The sequence below is a fragment of the Chlamydotis macqueenii genome, chromosome 7, assembly GCF_036417535.1.
Source record: "Chlamydotis macqueenii isolate bChlMac1 chromosome 7, bChlMac1.mat, whole genome shotgun sequence".
Lineage (NCBI taxonomy): Eukaryota > Metazoa > Chordata > Aves > Otidiformes > Otididae > Chlamydotis > Chlamydotis macqueenii.
In genome coordinates, this window is record NC_141562.1 from 5,629,812 (window position 1) to 5,649,820 (window position 20,009).

Consider the following 20,009-nt stretch of genomic DNA (forward strand, 5'->3'; position numbering starts at 1 on the left):
CTAGTTCATCGAGACTCTCCGTATTTTGACTCATCTCGTCTTTTGTCTTTATAGTTTATCTGTTGTGATGTCTGCATACTGTGATGCTACCTCTACCAGGTTGTTCTGAAGGCATTTGCTTGCTCTGTCCCTTTACCCTTAGCTTTCTACCTCAAGATGAATGGTAATTACTGTCAAAATGTTCTCTTGCATAGAAATCCTGTAGACACATAGACTTTGTATATCTGGAAACTTGCAGAGATATTACTGTCATAACTATCAATGTTGGTCAAGAAGCTCTCATATCTTCTTCTTTTTCCTGGGAGAGACAACTTTTAAAGTATCTGGTGAAAATTTACCGGTTTCTTCTCTATGCTTAAAATTTTAACATGAAAAATTATACTGCTTGTCCTTTAAGAGCAAGTTGTTTCTGAATCTAATTTTCAATTACTGAAGTTTTCCATATGAGGATTTCCATAAATTGCCTTGATATGTAAATAGTGGAGCAAAGCTGCCTTATACTTTGTACTAATCCTGCAATTACATTCCATAGAGCCTTTTACTTTCCTTAATATGAAACTAAACCCTCCTCTCACCTACTCCTTTACATAACCAATGCCCTAAGAATTATGGACATGACAGCTAAATTCAGCTTTTAAATCCCAGGCATAGTAGCTGTGTGTTATTGCTGCTCACTGTTTCTTTCTAATAAGCTGTAAGCAGTGCAATATCTTATTAGTTAATTTGAAAATCATTTCTCAAGGGATTGCGCAGCTTATGTGCATCAGGTCCTTACCAATCCACTTAAAGCTTAAATTTGCCAGACTGACAAATGCAGTGAGGGATTGGATCTTATTTGCTGCAGCAGAAGTACCAGGATAGCATTTCTGATCTAGCAGAAGTTATGCTGAAAACACCCCTGAACTACATTTTCTGGAGATGGTAAACCCCAAATGTCTCAAAATAAGAGCTCTCACTTTCTAATTGTTTGTATTTGTAATATACCAAAACCTGCTATTTTTTCGATCTTACAGAAAATATTTTTAATTCTGTTACATAAGCAACAGTAATACAACAAAGGTGTATTTTGTTGCCATTCAAATGCCCTGTTACTGTTAAAATTTCAGTGTTGTAATTGTTCTTTGTTTAATTCACTAGTTTGGAAAAAAAAGGACTGAGAATGAAATCTTTGAGACAAAATACTTGTCTTTTACTCGATTATTGATGTTCTGGGGAGCACCACCTGAGTGTGGGATGGGCTGACCCCAGAAGGCAATTTCAGAGGTCCCTGGAAAGATGGACTTTGATTCTGTATTTTTTGGGCATCTGTGTACTGCAGCATACTGCATCACTTTAAACCTGCCTGCACAATACTGAAGCCATCTCACTTGGTGAACGTTCATTCAAATCAATGTTTCTGTCTTTTCTGGTATTCCACTCGAGGGAGAAAAAAAAAAAGTCATGTACCACAATAACCTGAAGTATCAACCTCTGTGTCCATTTCTCCACAGCAGCATTGTATAAAGCCACCACTGCATAATCTTCCTTATGGATTATATCAATTTGTTACATACAATCTAAGTATGACATAACACACAGAATAAACAGTGAATTTCTAAACGGCATTACCATTTTAAAGGTGGTTTCTCTGTAACATAGTGTTAAATTACTTTGACTAAATCGTGCATGGCTGAACTCTGCCATCACTGCGGTAGAAATACCTAGCATGGAGACGTTCTTGCTGTAGTTTGCCAAGAGACATATATACCTCCTAAAACACCAGAAGCACATGGGAACAGATAGCATAGAGCACAGCACTGTAAAAAAACTTACCGGGCTCTCGAGGACCATGTCTTCTCACAGCTGGGGCACCCAACGTCCCTGCTTCATGCTGCCACAGAAGCAAAGAGCTGCTTCACTGCTCTTTCACGTCTGTGTCCTAGCAAAGTGTGTGGGGGACTGTGGTGGCCCCTGTGTTTTCCCTTACAATTATACTTCAGAAAAACTGAAAGTACTACAGAGGGTAGCTCACGAGAGGAAATTCTGAGTCTCAGCCTTCCACTACGTAGGTGTCATGTGCTGGGCTGCTGGGTAGTGACTGGGAACTTCCATTCCTGTCCTTGAGCTATAGCGAAACCAAGGCTGTTTTTCTGATTTCTCTACATATAGGGTTATAGGAACTGACACACTAGTTAAGACCAGTGGACAGATGTTGTGAGGGAAAGGAAGTAGGCTTTAGGCAGGCATTTTTAACTGGCTGCTTTCTTAGATCATTGCTGCCAAAATTTCTCCAAAATTCTGGTTTTGGTTTGATTTTTAGAGCAGCATATCTCAAATGTCTTAATTTGATTATCTTTTTGGGGAAAATATAAAATTCCTAAAAGCTATCTGGAAATTGTTTACAATGTTTTTTCTATGGAAATCTGACAGTTAGAAACCAACAGTCTAATTAAACTTGTTGACTTTTTTAAAAAATAATTTTTCGTTTGACCATTCTTTGTACTGGATTTTTGCACAATAATGTCCACAGCATACCAAACATTCTTCAGAATCTCACTTCAATCATACAGAAAAAATACTAGCTGTACCTAAAAGGGGGCCTACAGGAAAGACGGGGAGAAACTCTTTAGCAGGGCCTGTTGTGAAATGATGAGGGGCAATGATTATAAAATAGAAGGAAGTGGGTTCAGACTGGACATAAATACAAACTTTTTACAATGAGGGTGGTAAAACACTAGAACAGGTTGCCCAGAGAGGTGGTGCATACCCCATCCCTGGAAACAGTCAAGGCCAGGTTGGATGGGGCTCTGAGCAACCTGATCTAGTCGGGGATGTCCCTGCTCCTTGCATGGGGGTTGGAGAGATGATCTTTAAAGGTCCCTTCCAACCCAAACAGTTCTATTATTCTATTCTAGTTGGAAACTGAATCAGTTTCCCAAATGGTACTATATTCTTGATAAGGAGAATAATAAGACAGAAGGAATTCTCTCTATTTCATATATACCTACAGTGTGAAATCTTCCAAGCAGAGGCAAATCAGGAAATAGCAAAAGGAATTTGATAGTGTTAGTTTGTGGTTAATGAAGACAGCATGTCAGTGGTGAGATGGTTTTTGGTTTTTTTTTTGTTTTTTTTGTTTTATGTTGAGTTTTGTATAAAGGTATAGAAATTTAAATAAGGAGGTAGAAATAAGAAGACTAGAGCAACTGGACAACAGGCAAAGCAAATGAGGAAGCAAGCACAAAGGTGATTGCAAAAGATTATGACATAGCCCTATGGAAATGGAGCTGGCATTTCCATAGAGGAAATGTGGAGGAATAGTTTAGAAAGGGAAGGTAACAACATAAGGGGTATGGTTATATGCTATTGTAATACATTTGGAAGAGATAAGTGGAATATATTTAATTTAATCTTGCATAGAGTGTGGTATCAGAGATGAACAATAGCGGGGAGGATTTGACTTTACAAGTGTGTAAAGGTGAGATCTGAGAAATATATGTTGGAGAAGTAAATGACTGTGGAGCACGTAATGAATCCCTTAATTGGAGATTTGTCTGAAGTGATGGAAGGAAAGGATGGTGAGCGGAGAGGGAGGACAGTAAGGGGGTTTTGAAAGCAAATATCAACAATATTGAGTTTTACAATTAACTGTTGCCACTATTCAGTGTCTTTGCCTGCATTTCCTAGTGCACAATTTGGCTTCAAACAGTTCCAAGATTTGTTCTTCTGCACCTGCTTGTGGAGCCTTCTAATGTCTCAACTAATTTTTGTTCAAGTGTAAAGCTGCCCAGTGTAATTTCTGAACAATATAAAGTTCTAACTATAAATTATCCTACACTGGTGCTTTCAAATAAAAAAGAAACTTTTATGTAGGAATAATAAAAAGTAAAATAATACTTACTTTGCATTTCTTTACAGCAGCATTGCACAGTGGTTCTGCCATCCAGCCTTTCCCAGTGGGTGGACTTCCAGCTATTTCACTCTGTGATTTTTGTCATGTGTCTTGCCTCCTTCCCCTTAAAACGAAGGGTGCAATAGATTACTATTTAGAAGACGCTGTTATTTTCCACTGAAAATGCATTGTAGTATCAGAATAAAATCTGACATGCATAGTTCTGGAGAGGGGGGGAGTCATAAAAGGAGAGAATAGCACAAATTATGGCATTTAAAAAAGGGAAAAAGGCAGAATTTTAAATACTAGGTGCCAAGAGAAGGGCGATATGAAAGAATTTGGAAGGGTTAAAGCCCCCACCCCAAAGTCCCAATGACAGCAGTTTTATAATAGTCACTAAGAAGCAATATCTAGTCAAATATCAATATTTACATTGCTAAATTGACTGGTTATTAAACTGCATGCTGAAAACTGTTTAACAAAAGCCTTGGAAATTTGAATTTTATTCCTTAGTGCGGTTAGGGTGATGGAGGAATAATAAATCTTTTCTTGAGAAGTACTGTGGCAGCATAAAGGAAAGTGGCAGCACAATCATATCTCATGAGAATGATGAATAGATCATTAACTAGATATGTTTAATATCTACTAAACTGTCTTAAATGTGACAAAAATAGAGTATAGAGAAGCTGGCAAGCATTCTACTGACACCTAAGATAAAATAGACTGAAGAAAATCTGAGTTTGAGCTGTTTCAAGACACACTGTAGTTACGATAAACAGAGAAAATTCACCACAGACCAACTTCAAAACAGACTCTTGTGAGGTTTTAGTACAACTTGGGGTTTTTTAATTCTTTTTTTTTTTTTTTCTACAAGAAATTAACTGTTGCTGCATTACTAAGCTGAACCTTATATTATGATTAGTATCACTGAGTTGGGTGCAGGTGTTTGAACTTTCAAGGGTTCAGGTGTGGGGGGTTTTTTGGTTTTGTTTTTTTTTTGGTGGTTTATTTTTTTCCTAAATATGAAATGAAAATAGAGCTTTGTCCATGCTGACTGGCACCAGCCACAGCTGAAGCTCTTTTTTTTTCAGTGATGGCACTAACTTGAGTTGTTCTTCTCTGAGCAGCTATTTCTTTAGAAGCAAGACCTCTAACTTTCTCAAATTTGAATTACTCACTGGAATTAAATATTGGGGAGCTTGTCAGACAAGTGTAATAAGCACACAAAACTCATTTCCCTTGAAAATCAGACTAAAAAGTAAGTTATTGGCACAAAAAATGGCATGAGACTGAATGTATAAATATTTTATAATGTTTCACACCAAGCAGGTTAACAGTCAGTTATGAGAGTGATAATACCTTCATGGCCGTAAGAATTAAGGACTAAATCTCCATATACTTGCACCTTCAAGTCTGAATTTTCCAAAGTGACTCAATGTCATAAATGGATTTTAGTTTCAGTTAGTGCTTGATCAATCTCTTAGTTTAAACCAACTTTTAAAAAACTTCTAGGGTTCTTGTAGTCTCAGTTAATTTATGTGTTACTTTAAATCAAAGTAACTTCTCAAAGCAAAATCTGATTTTTTTTTTTTTTTTTTTTTTTTAATTTTCATTATACCAACAGGAGGAAATGTAGGGAATAAGCAAGAAACATGAAAAATTCAGTTTTGAGTTGGATGTACTTTGTTCTGTTACTTTTAAATGATACAGGGATTTTCCATTTTTAATAATAACAGTGAAGAAACACTGCTTCACTTCCATGCTAACAGCTGCAGATTTTGCCTGGAACTGAAGCGAAAATGTTATTTTGTTTGTAGGGTTTTTTTTTTGTTTGGTTGGTTAGTTGTTTGTGGGTTTGGTTTTTCTTTTCTTTTCTTTTTTTTTCTTTTTTTTTTTTTTTTTAATGAATACATAATTGAAAGACCTTTTGACAGGCCTTCCAAGCTCTGCTGCAGATGCCATCAGAACCTAATACAGTAGGAGCATACAATTTTATTTAGATTGTGTTATCAGTAAACATGGTTACTTGGAAGCCATGTATGTTTATGCAATTTCCTTGTAAAGATTTATTTTTTCAGTAATGCCTAAAGTGCTCTAATGCCAAAGGTACTGACTTCCCATTGTAGGGTATCTCCTTTTGCTTTTTCTGTCTACTTGTGAGGATGACAAGTAAGTCCAGAGTGGGATGTACTACATCTTGCCTGAGAATGAGAGAAAGCCTCTTAATGCCATAATCTAAATGTGATCCGTGTGCAGTTACCAGGCAAAGTTCATCTTGACCTTCAGCATTAGCAAGACGTGACCTTTTGTAGTTGCTGCATTATGAATTAGGCATACGCGTGGCTGCAATCAACACTTACTCTGTCGCTTCTTATTTTGCTTCTCGCAACCACGTATCACACTTGAAAAGACTGAATGGGCTGGGCTTTGGCGGAAGGTGGATGTGCCCATTTAGGGTTAAACTAGGCTGTGACTTCAAAAAAAACTGCAGGCAGCCAGCTTCCCTTTTTGTAAAGAGAGGAGCTTCCTGCTAGTGCAGATACCGCAATATACTACTGCGTGTATAATGCGGAAACCCCCAACCCCCTCAAAACTTTGTGTAATGGAACCTGTAGCAAGTGTAAATACATAATGATATGTTTATTTTTGGAGAAGTGGGAGACAACTGTGGGAGTAAAAAGTTCTCTTGGGGTTTTTTCACCATCCACCCAGTTACTTGTATACAGTGGGTTAGAAGAAAAGACCAAAAAAAGCTAATAAAATTCCAAATAAATCACTAAATTTTGGGGGATATATTTTTGCGGAACTTGGTATTAGAAACTATGTACTTGGTGTTAGAGAATACAGCAGTGATGTCTCTTCTGCTGCATCTTCCTTGTTGAGATATCATGATAATGTTATACTCCAGATATAGTTTTTTAAATGTATAAGTCCTGTTTATTGTTGAATGCAAACAGTTGTGATTTTTCCTAATATAAAAGACCCATATATGTTGCAGACTTAAAATTAGAAGCACTATACTTCCCAAGAAAGCTGTAAGAGTGCTCTTGAACAAAAGATGTGTTGTATGTGGGTAGATTGTGATTAATATTTCTAATTGTGAACACAGACATGGTCTTATTTTATTGTTGAAAGTCACTGACTTTGGAAGGAGACACTTTTTTTCCCCTCTGTTTTTGATATTTAAAGATTGGCTCCATTGGAGTCCATTTCTGAATGTTACTACTGCAGTTTAGCTTTGATGGAGTATTATATCTAAGCAATCCTACGGCTGCTGCAACATATGAATATGGATTTAATTTTATTTTTTTACCTGCATAGTGCCTATATTTTACCTTGCAGTTCATTATGATGCTAGAAGTTATCTTGGGGTCTCCTTTTGCTTAGTAGTGGTTTATTATCATCATTCATTAGTGCCATTGATTCAGCTGTTAGCAAAATGAAACTTTAGAAGAGGAGGATGGGAGAGTTAACTGCAGAGAGTTTAACGGTTGGGTTTTTTTTTTCCAATTAGTTGGGGACAACCATGAGCAGCTGGATAGCAAAAGATATATTTTTTTTTTTCTGGGCAGGAAGTTGTCACAGTGCGGGTTCTTGGAAATCTAGCAGGTTGACTGGCATCTGAGTGATGTGAAATAGTGCTGAGACTTTTTCAGTTGGCTGCCTTTTGGGGCTACTTGCTGTGTTTTAGTCCTGGGCCACAGACGAGTAACCTCTGCAGTGTCAGCGCTGTGGTGCTGATGGAGAAGTTGGAATTATCTGCTACCCTGCTGCGTCTGCGGTATTTTCGAGACACCAGAGACTCTGCTGCAGTGGCTGTTAAAGTCAGTACGCCTCGCTCTGCTAGCAGGTCCTGCATTGAGGAGATAACGACCTAGAACAGTGAGCTGTGACTAGATTTTCATTGCTTTTTGCCAAAAGGGAGAAGATGCTAGTCATGAGAGAGGAAATGCCAAGCAGTGTGTTCTGATATAGGACGGGTGGCAACTTGGCCTGGAAAAGGTAGTTATTAATCCATTATTCTACTACCCTACTGTTACTCCAGGAAGAGGCTTGCAAAGATTGCTGGAACTAAGCATTTTTTTATATTGAAACTTTTGGTTTGAATGTAAACTTTGAATAGTTAAAATAAAAGTGAAAGAGAATAGTCATGACTTTTCAATATGCAGGAATTTTTACATTTTTTAATTTTAAATAATTTATTGAGTAGTGAAGATTTTGAGGAAGTAGTTCTCTGAACTATTTCTCATATATTGTGAATAAAATTGTGTTCCTTTTCAGTTTTAGTTAAAGTAGGAAAGAGGAAGCACTCTAAAAAAAGACGCAGAGCGTGATTGCATGATGTCTGATTTGTGACTTTCTGAGGGTTGTCTTTGCGCAATGCAACTTGTTGTTTAAGAGAGAGTTGGTGAGAAAGAGAAACTTAGCACTTGAAACCAGCTTCCGTATTTGAAAGAAAGCCTCTTTTTCCTGATGATTGTGACAGCAGGATGGAAAATAAGTTTCCTTATGTTTGTTAGTTAAACTTGAAAAACAATAAACCTGGAAATGTACCAGGAAAATATATAGGTTATAACTGATACCATCTTAATTTTTTCCTTTAAAATGGAGATAGATTTTCCTGTAGCTATCCCTGGTATGCTCTTATCATTAATGGCTAGCCAAGGAAATGAAAATTCATAATTCCTTACAAGTCTCAGCACATCTTCACCACGCAGTGGAGAACCGTGTGGATACCCCTGGCTTTGCAGGTTTGAGTTGCTGCCTGCATGCAGCGCAGATCAGGGCTGGTAGAAGCACTCGCTGACACGTGGAAGCAGCACAGCAGCATTAGCCCCGTGTTGTGCCAAGGCTTTACACCAGAGAGTGAGACTTAGGTCTGTAGAACTACTTGCAACATTTACACCCTTTAAAAATGGACAAAATGTACTGTTAACATTACTCCCTTTGACAATTATTTTATATGCATGTAAGAAGATTAAGTTATCCTACTTTTTTTGATTGTGCTTTGGGAAGTGACGCTGGAAGGTTGTGTTTTAACCTCCTCAGGCTGTATCTAGAGCTCTCATTTCATGCAAAAAGCTGCTGGTAGACTTCTAGCCCTTGTTCCTCCCTCTGACACCTGTTCAGTTAAGTACTCAATTTCAAAAAGGCATGGAGAGAGACAGACTGAAGAAAATGTTTTCTTCCATACTGGTTTCACTGTGAGCTCTTTTATATATATATATATATATATATATATATATATATTTTTTTTTTTTTTTGGTTAAGCAAAGACACTGTGACACAGTGTAAGTAATTACCATAGCTTTTTCTTCAATTTGTTGAGGACGTTCTTGTCATACTGATGTAGATGGCATTAAATGGCTTTATTACCTCTCAGAATGACATAACAGAAAATAAAGATGTGGACCTTTAGGCCGCAGCCTCCATGGTCCCAACTCTACCAGGATCATCAGGTGAGTCAAGCACTGCTACACTACAAATACCAACTAGACAGGCGCTATTTGTGGAGAATTTTCAGGGTGACAACAAACTTTTTGGCCACCTGAGCAGGGAATAGCTGTGTGCTGTCAGTGGCAGAGTTTTGCCTGTATTGGCAGTGCTACAAAGACTACAAACCCCCGTTCTCCAAGTGTTGTAACAGATCATAGCAGAATGTTGATCCTTTACAAAAAAATGTGATGGGTTGCTACCCATGATGTTTATAGAATATTCAGTAAGGCATATATGTGCACTGACAGTTTAGCTATGTACTGGTACTACAAATCTAATTAAAACAATGTAATCTTGGGAGTGTCTGAAGACCTTAAGTTGGGACCATGTCATTTTTCTGGTTCTGCTGCAGATTTCTTCGTGAGCTGTGTGTCAGTTCCCTTGTCTTTGGTTGCATATTTGTGTGGTTATATTGGCATTAACTGTTCTTATTTTTCTGAAGCATTCTTGGAGAAGTGAAGGATGAAATATATCTTTTTATATTTCTTAATTCAAGTTTCATTTTCGTCCATGTCCTAATGAATGTTTTTATTTCAATACTTAAAATTAGAGCTGGGCAATTAATTGGCAAGGCTGTGCTATGCCTCACTGTTTCACTGTTTAGAACTCTATGATGCTGAATACAGAGCTTAAATTACTTGTACTGAGTCTGCTGCTTTTTTCTGTTTAAAAGGATTTCTCTCTTCAAGTTGGAAGGGGAACTTCTGGCTGTAGAATTGCTGTACACTTTTCAGGAAATAGGCTATTTACTGGGGATTTCCTTGGTGAAGTGAATTACTTGGCATGGGCTCAATGTTTGCAAGTTTTGAGCTAAATTTTCAGTGGCCTATCTCCGTTCCTGATCCTATCTCCATTTTTTATCATCTTTCCTTAGCACAAATATTTATACTCAGATCACACTGGAACATTAGTTTCCTCTAAAAACACGTATTATCACTGGTGAATCACTTTATATTTGCGTTAATGCTAAACCATCCTTTTCATTTTGTCTTACTGTGGGGGCTGTGTTTGCTTTATTTATGTTCAGGTATTTCTCTATAGCTTGACTTTCAATGAAAGCAATCAGTGTATGAGCTGATGCTTTCAGCAATTATCTGTTGCTGCAGTCTCCTGTTGCCTGATGTCCCCCAGTGCAGGTCCCAGAATAGAACGAGGATTCCTCAAACAGTGTAAGGCCTCAGTCGGTCACCACATGTGACCAAAGCAGAAGCTGTGGACAAAGCAACTATCCTTAATTCTGAAAGGAAAAACCCAGCAGCTCAAGTGAAAAAATCCAGCCTGGAAAGCACCGTACAATTTTTTCACATAAATCTTCAGCATTTTTCTTGTTTACAGGCAACTCCAAACTCTTTGATCTCAAAATGGTTCATACAGTCACAATATGAGAATTGTTATAAAAGGTGTTTAAAAGTGATAATGTTGAAGAAGGTGAACAGGTCTGAGAAGCAGGCTTTATTCCAAGAAAAAAGGCAATATGAAAGACGGTGCCAGAATACTTCTGGAAAGAAGGGAGTCTGGTGTTGCAGCCAGGATGTGTTTCATTGGATTGAAGTGAAAAGGAAGTGAAGAAAAATGTGGACTTTGCACGCATTATGTAGCCGTGAAAAGCCAGACATACGTTAAGAGCTTGAAATTCTCTGCTAATAAAATAGTTTGTAAGCCTGCATTACCATAATAGCAATAAGCGTGGACATTTCAGGGTCTGGGCTGAGGGCCAGCAGACAGTGAACTCTGCTTTTAGCATGAATCACAACGTCGTTGTTTTTCTCAGTGACATGTTGTTTTTCCTGGTAGATGCAAAAGGCCACTCTACAGAAGATTGACTTGAATGAATAAATAAAGCTTGCTGTGACAAATGTGACAAAAAAAAAAAAAAGCTGCAACTTGGTCACTGTTCCACAACGCTCTAGAAAATATATGAGAAAAGCCTCAGTCCGCAGGTTTTTATGTTATGCCTATGTGCTATGTACAGAAGAAAGAGTACGATTTTCATATATCAGAATAAGGTGGTAAAATAAAATGGTAAGGCATTTGACTTCAGAATATGAAAAGGTTCATTTTGTTGGTCATATCCTTCCTTTTTTGAGCATTTGCTTGAGCACATTTTGCATGCGTATGTTCTGGCATTTCTCTGTCATGTAATTCTGGTAGAAGCATCCCTTGCTTTTTATAGTTTCTGTTTCTGGATGGAATTTTCTTTGCTGAAGCTCAGACTGCATCATCTTGTTTGGATTGTTTTAGTATCCCACACTGTTTTGTGGTGCTTTTACCTATCTATCTATGTATTTATGTCAAACAGTGATTGTTAGGCTGTGCTCTAATGCTTTGGGAGTCAAACATCACGCAGAGTGGAAAAAAACAGAGAATTAGAAACTCTGTCCCACCATATTACACCCCTCATTAGGCTGGAGAGAAGTATGGGCAGAGCACTGGAAACCAATGTGCTGAGCATAGTCTGCAGCTCGTGAGAACTAGATGCATAGTGTAGCATCACTGATACTCTGTGCCTGATTCAGGGTGTTGAGAAGTTAGTGATTTCTACTTATCGGACAATCTTCTCTGTTTGAATCAACACCCTGCCTTTCAATTAGTTTAATGAAAGGGTTTTTACTAGTGTTTAAAAGTATAATAGAAACTGTCACAGGCTATTATAAACAGCTTAGGGATTTTATAGACAAATTCTAAGACATAATTTAGAAAAGTTATCTTAAAAAAAAAAAAAAAACCCAACAGTTGCCTTTCCTTCAAGCAACTCTGCATCTCTTTACTCTCCTTTTCTCAAAATCAGTGGGTGACAGGGTAATGTATGATTTCATACTGATGGCTGTTGAGACTTTCTCACAACAAAAATGTCTCCATTCTAGTTTACAGTTTGAAAAACTGTCAGTGTATGCTTCTGTTTATTGGAAAAACTTCTCATTAGCACTACATGCTTGCTGTGATGGGGAAAACACGACCAAGACAGACACACTTGATAATTACAGCAATGAGACAGTCATCACTGCAGAGACACACAGAAAAAAAATAGTCACTAGTAGGTGCTGAAAATTATTATTAAGACCTGTACTTCATAGTCCCTCCTCTGTTGTAGCAATTACTTTGTGCATCAGTCACCAACACCTGTTAGCAGTTCTTTGCATTTAGGTTTTCCCACTGTGCAAGGTAACATCTTCTTGTGTTTGGTTTTGCCTTTGGCTTTGTTTTGCTGCTTTTTCTTTTATTTTTGGACATATTTTCCCTGCCACTGATGATGTGGGAGGCGGAAGTCAGGTGTGATGAGCGCTTGGGTACCCAGGAGCGTTTTTCCCAACAACAGCATCACAAGGAAAAGGCTCCCTGCGGCTGGACCACGTGCTGGTGTGCCCACTGCAGCACTACACCTCCATACAATACCCCCACCCCCCCGCCCTGGGCATCCTTTGGCTTCACACTTTGCTCAAGAGAGTCAGCCTCAATCTGGCAGCAAAGTGTTGAAGTTTGGAGGTGAACAGGCACCCTCGTAGCTGCCACTGAGCTTGTTTAGCAGTGCATAATGTCTACTCTTTGTCATATGTTTGTCTGTGCATCAGAAGACAGACCTGTATAAGTGTGACATGAGCAAATACAAACTAAGCTGATCGGGAATAAAGGTGAGAAATGCAGTTTCTCTCCTTGCTTGATTACTTTAAGCATTTATTTTCATAAATCCATTTTAGCATGAGGTTTATGACAGTGGTATATGTGTTCTGATCATACTGCTTTGAAAGCCAGCATTGGTATTTAGCAGAAATTTAACCTGAACGGCTAATTCTGGCAACCACAATGAGCTGGCCACCAAAAACACATCACCCAACTGACTTATTAGTGCATGAGCTGATGTACCAGGTATATAACGTAGCACTGGACGCTACTGTGGTCCCTGGAAAGTGTCATGACCTAAAGCATATCTTAATGCAAACCTTTGTAACAGTAAACTTCAAAGCCACCATTAGAAATGACATTTTATTTTAATTTTTGGGCCCAAGAAGGTGACAATGTGTGAGATTCTCAGCTGAATTAAATGTTAATTGCATTAAAATCAGCTGAAAATGAGGCTCAGTGCCATACAAGGCGATATATGTAAATAGATGATGCCAGAGCCATGACCCATATTCTTGCCTGCCATGAATGTGCAGTCTGATTCTCACTTTGGCATGGAGAATATGCCTGCAGAAGAAGAGCACAGAGAAACTTGCTCTCTGTCAGCAGTATGGCTTGGTAACCCATGGGAAGTCCAGCCTGAGAGCCCTGGAAGCACTCTGATTTAACGCCGTGCCCACAGTGGTCAATCCCACTGAGTGACAGATAAGCATCATGTTGTTCTAACAATTTTTCTCTGCAGATTCCAGGTGGCAACTGTCTTATACCCAACTGGTGGAGATATGCTGGTGTCTGTTCTGCCCTGCTCATACAGACATATGCTGCTTTTATCCCACCCCTCTGTCATGTCATCAGGGACTTGACCAATCCTTCTACTTGTGTACATTGATCTTTTTTCTTATGTGCCAAAACAAAGGCTTTGTGTAAACCTTTTTGTTCCTGAAATCAGTGTTAACCATTTGTGAGACATCTTTTGTCTAAGGGCTCTAAGGTATGCTACAAACAACAACCAATTAATCTTTACTGTGGGGAGCCGGACTTTATTAAGTTATTTTTGAGCAGCTAGGCTTGTTGGCTGCAGGATGTTGAATGAGTTACTTAAAATAGGGTGCAAAGACTCAGAAGTACTCTTGTAGTTATTGGGTTTTTTTGCCTCTCAGGATAACAATAATTTAGAACTCTGCCTTCATAGACTGAGAAAGATAACGAAAACATAAGCGATGCCACTAGCTTTATTTTTCAAATAAGGCAATGGGCTCTCTGCTTAGTGATTTTTGTCTGCTGTCCCGAGTTAGTCACAGAACCAGGTAAACGGACTAGCTCCTGTGACATCAAGTCCTGTGACCCATTCAGCTCATGTATTGGTACAAAACCCACAAAGAAACCTATAGCAATACTTGTCTCCCTTTGACCTTTCATCACTCCTTTGTACGTTCATGTGGGAGAACTCTTTTTCATGCAGATTTCCAGTAGAGATAATGCATAGTTTGTAGAAGTGAAGTCATTTCAAGTGCCTCTTAGCTTTCACTGAACTGAAAAGAGAATTCATTTTAAAAGTTTTTTAAAGCTTATTCATAATTAATAATAGCTCTATGAAAGCGAGTTGCAATTTCTTATAGATAGTTAACGTAGGCATATGATCTCTTGTGGAAAGCCTGATTAGTCTGCATTTAACAAGCCTAATACGATTCCATCTACTGAGGTCAGTGCCAGAGTGCCAAAATATTTTAAAATATTTTTTCTGAATCTTCGTAAGTCTTTCCTTTTCATCATTATGTGATATTAAATAGATCTTAGATGATTTGGAAGACAGGTTTTATTATTATTTTATTTTTTCTGCAGCTGAAAAATGAGGGTTTTTTTTCCCCAATTACTAGATATTAAATCTGAATTAAAAGTAAAATTCTTTCTTCAATTTTTTTTTTCATTTCTCCGATTACTGTAGCCTGTAGGGACACTAGGAGTGATGACTCTATTAACATCAAGGGTAGAAGTTCTGTGATTTATTTATTTATTTATTTATTTTCTGTATTATCTTTTCATGGTGTATACTCTTCAGAAGAATGTTCTATAGTTTAATTTTAGATTAGGTACATATTAAGTAGGTTTTTCATTTTTTACTTCTGATTTATATGGATTATCTCATTAAGTTTTTATAATTTGCAAGTTTGTTGTGTAAACCTTTCTGCTTTTATGTCTATTTTATACAATGAAGACTTTCAGTGGTAGGGTTTGTTGTGTCTTGTTGGAAATATTTCAGGAAGAGCATCATAGAAATGAGGCCTGGAAGAGACCTGAGATACCACTTAAAATCCACCCAAAGTAAGGTACATAGTATTCTTGGCATGTGGCTTTGAAATGGCTATTTAAAGGGTTTAATGAAAGATTTGTTTGTGTGTGTTGTAAACAAAACAATTGCAGTCTTTCCTTGTACGATATTTTCCAGTATTTTTCATCTTTCTTGCTTTTCTCTGGATGCTTCTTGGGTTTTTATAGTTTGGAACTCAAATGGGGGCACTGTATTCCAGCTGGAGAGGCACCAGCATTGAAAAGAGTGGAATAGTTACCACCACTGCTTGCATATAACAATCCTCTTATCTCTTAAAATTATTTTTTTAGCAATCTTATGGAGTTATACTATTGGATCATATCGTGATCCACTACACCTCCTGCTTACTGAGCTCATCTGTTTGTGTGAGTGCATTTGCTAGGAGTTCTCTGAGCTCATCGTGCGCGTGTCTCATTTGAACTTTGTCTTGTTATTTTAAAATTCTAGTTTGCCAGAAACACTTTGAATTTGAATTCTCTCTTCCTAAGTAAATCTCTTCCCACTTTGGTAATATTTCCAAATTTCTCATGTGTAACTTACTGCAGAATACAGCGTACACCCCAGATAATCCCGCTGGAGACAGCTTGCTAATGCAGTAGCAAGCCACTGATAACTCTGGCTCCATTATGATTTTCAAGATACTTGTGGAACCTGCTGATGCTGATTCGCTGCAGAGGAAACTTTCTTAGGCTCCGTTTGAGAATGCCCTCTGTGACAGACCAAATAGCTTGAACGTAGTTAAGATATGTCACTCCCACTTGCTCTATCCTAGTCACTAGGCCAGTTTCCTTGTCAAAGAAGGACGTTAGACTGGTTTGACATGATCTGTTCTTGACAAGTTCATGTCAGCTGTTTCTCATCACTTTATCATGCTCTTGGAGCTTGCAAATTGATTGTTTTTCTTCCTGGGTCTTCCTCAGTATTGCAGTTGCATCCTTGTATGTAATACAGCGAGTCCCTCCTGGTCTGACATCTTAAAATGCTGTGTTTATCTTTCTCCAGTTATCTAGCAGCTCCCGTTCTATGCTCTTTACTGGTTACAAAACAGAACGTTATGAATTGGCACAAATAGAATACTGAAAAACTAATTACATATCTATTCTCATGAGCTTCTCATCTGAATACGGCAGCTATTAGAGGATTAATTAGCTTGAACAAACATCAAATGTTTACAGCTAACTGATTTTTTCAACTTTACATTGTGCACAATAAGATTATGCTAAATTTGGTGTGATTTTTGCAGACAAACTTCAACAACAGCAAATCTTTGGTACAATACAGTTAATTTCCAGGACTACTTTTGCTGGTTTTGTGTCAACATACTGGCTGCCATACTAAACTGCCCTCTTCCAGGCCTGATCCAAACGTACACTTCAGCCTGTTCAACAGCTCCTGAGAGAAGCACATCTGCAATCTGCCTTAACAGCCATTGCTCAAATATGCCCAATTATCTTTGACAAAAATGGTTAACAACAAAAACTGATGCTGATCTGTTTGCATTTCTCAGACCTAAAGATGCAGCAAAAAATGGAGCAAAATGGATGTAAGTGAAATGTCAGAATCCAGGGGTTTATTCCTTTTCCATATTTGCATCATCTGTGCAAAGTCTACATTGCTGTATTCCCCATGCTTTTTCAGGCCCTCGTTTATAAAGAGGGAATGTAACCATTAAAAATTTGTTGTTGTTTCATTCAAATTGAAGAGTTTTATTACCAAGCTTAGCATTAGGCACACTTGCAAGTAGTTGCAGGAAATCAGCTACGCTTCTTGTGAGCGCTATCACAAATTCAATGGATGGCATTTGAAAGTGCAAACCCCTTTGAGTCTTTTTGCACCCATTCATAGTATCTTGTTTCATGAACTGGTAGGTTCTCTTGTTGCCTCCTGTAACTTTCACCTGCACTCTTTAACCCTCAAAAATACCAATATTCTTTTACCTTAGGACTATAGATTATGATAAATGACCTTCTGACTGTATTAGTTCTAGTAAAAACATTAAGATATTCTCTGGATGCAAACTGCTTGGGTTACATTTGTAGAAAGAATTCATCTGTGTCATTTAATGTCAACTTTATTTTAGAATTGAATTTGTAGACAGTTGCTATCAACTTTCTTCCTACCACTTTAGAAGCCTGCTGTGAAGAAGCCTGTCATGAATAAAGACAAGTACAATTTATCGTTTAGAACTTGTATTTTTAAGGAGTCTCTGTCAGCCAAGGAGACAAGGTCTCTTGTTTCCAGAGCTGAAGATAACGAAGCACAACAATGAAGCATCTCATTCAGCAATCAGTTATTCTAAGCTTTTGTCTCTTGGGTTTGGATTTGACTTCCCTGGATTTGATCTCCTTTTGAAGTTGGCAGGGGGATTTCTGTTGATATCAAGGGAAACTTGATCAGATCTCTCATGAACAGATCCTGTTAAAAGTCACACATTTATCAGGATTGTTGTGGGCTAAAGATCACTTAAATGCCATCAGTCTACTATAAATGGAGCTGCTACTGTGATTTAACCACAGAGTCTCTGTTCTGTTGATGAATGTCTTCCTATGCAAGGATAACAACCAGAACCATTAATAACATGTGTGATAACTTGAGTGTAGGGATTTTATAGCATAATTCCAATTTCTAGAGAGCAAAGGATCACAAAAACTTGATATTCCTTAAATTTACCAGTTCGATATGTGTCTGATAACCAATCATCGTCAGGGGTCTTTTCTCAGAGTTGATCTTCTTGGTCATCTTCTGTCACTGCTTGTGATAAAATAGTACTGGGATTTAATGATGTAACCCAAGTCCCTAACTTACCTAAGCATTCAGTACTGCCCCTGTACATGTTCATCTAGATATAATTTTTGGTGTAGTATGGAAATGTAGATAATGAATATAGATCTTTCCAAATCTTTCCTAATATTACATTGAGTTTTTAATCCTGAACAATTTTCTCTGGCTGCTTCCAGTTACACCCATATAATTCAGATATGTGTAATAATCCTAACAGATTATTGATTTGCATTTACAGCTCCCTTTTTCACTTTTTTAGTGTCACTGCAAGGTTATTTTACTTGGAAACATATGAAAGTAAAATATCTGACTTTGCTGTTATTGATGCCTGATTTTTGGATGCCTAGTAGAACTGGCTGTAGTGTGAAGCATATTTTTTCCTTCATGTCAGCCTGATGAATTAGGCACTATTAGCATATTAAAAGAAGAAATAAGAAATTTAGATTGATTCAAATTTATACAGCTGTTTCCAAATACAAAAATTATCTGGCTGCCATTTTGCACAGACCAAAAGGAAATATATTGTTTTGCAGTGAGGTCGTTTAACATCCTGTGTTGGAAAGCCTATTTGTCATCTGACACGCATTTCTACCTGCCTTTTCTATCTGAGTAGACTGGGTTGAGTAGTAATGGATCCAGCCATCTGTGGGTGGAAAGATATCCCTATCACAAAGAACAGAAGGAGAAGACCTTTGCTCATAGTCCTAGCAGAGAGGCCAAGGAGTAATTCTACATAGACCAGGATACACTTTCAAATTTTCAGATCAGCAGGAGGACAGCTTGTATAAGGGAAACTTGTCCTGAGTATCCCTATGCCATGTCTATCATTTAGGTAAACAGGCTGGTTTATTCACAGTAGCCATCAGTTTGATGTTTCCCATACATATTAAAATTCACCTTAAAATATAACACAGAGTTTTTCTTATCAGCTCTGGAAAACATGCAAAAGAAAGAAGAGTGCAAGAACGTCTTATGTTATGCTTTTATTAAGGGATGTCATTGAACTGCTTCTGATAATTTTATGTACTGCATTTAATGAAAATTTCTAGCTAATGCAAAATAAACTCTGCCAAAAAGCGTTACGGTAATTTTTGGTGTTCATTGTTCAACAAAAGCACTCCGCAAGCTCATCTAAAATGATTTTGTACAGGGCTGATAAGAACCTAGTCTGTAAACAGTCTCTTACTGCAAACAACATTATACTTAGCTTTTGTTCATGATGAATTTCCCATAATCAACAATATTTGTTGTTTTAATACCAAGCTCTGTGAAGGGAGCCATAAAACTAGTTGCACAATGATGGTGCATGGATAGTTTAACCCCTTTTCCTTCCAGAGCTTTCTAGTTCTAACACAATTGGAAGATACTGCCAATTATTATAAATGATGTTTGCAATTTGAAGGAGCTGTGTTTTCCAAGTTGTGTGAGTATGTACTGAAAACATAATGTGCTGGTTCAACCAAGTGCTGCTCAGTGTATAATTTTAGCCTGGTGAATCATTATATTGTGCTAAAAGCTTGCTACAACCTTATTGCTGTGAAGCGTTAACACAGTGTTTGTAGGCCTCCATCTCCATTAAGTCAATTTCTATTATAAATGCATCTCTAATGACATGTATTTTGCCGTGGACTAGCAAATGCTTTTTCCCCAGCAAGCATTTAACTTCTGCATGTAGGGCACTCTGTGGTAACTAAAGGTTATGTGAATTAGTGCAATGTGGGAGATACAACTGCATCTTCCCTGTTATTCACAGCACCAGTGCTTTGATTGGAAACCTTACAGGTTAATTCATTGAACTCAGAACCATATGGCAGTGATAAAGCATAGCAGACACCCTGCAAGTTGCACACATAGCAGTAATTGGAAATGAGAGATAATGCGGATGTCATAAAACTCAAAAGCATAAACATCAGC

At 37.8% G+C, this 20,009-nt stretch overlaps 1 protein-coding gene across 3 annotated transcripts in view; it reads right to left on the reverse strand.

The window, feature by feature from the left end:
• Positions 1 to 20,009, reverse strand: part of RASGEF1A (RasGEF domain family member 1A) — a 166,986-nt gene that overhangs the window by 49,256 nt on the left and 97,721 nt on the right. For all 3 annotated transcript variants that reach the window (XM_086752477.1, XM_086752476.1, XM_086752474.1), the window contains exon 2: positions 3,881 to 3,995. In XM_086752477.1, coding sequence (XP_086608603.1) covers positions 3,881 to 3,922 — 42 coding nt within the window. In that variant the 5' untranslated portion in view covers positions 3,923 to 3,995. The remainder of the gene's footprint in view (positions 1 to 3,880; positions 3,996 to 20,009) is intronic.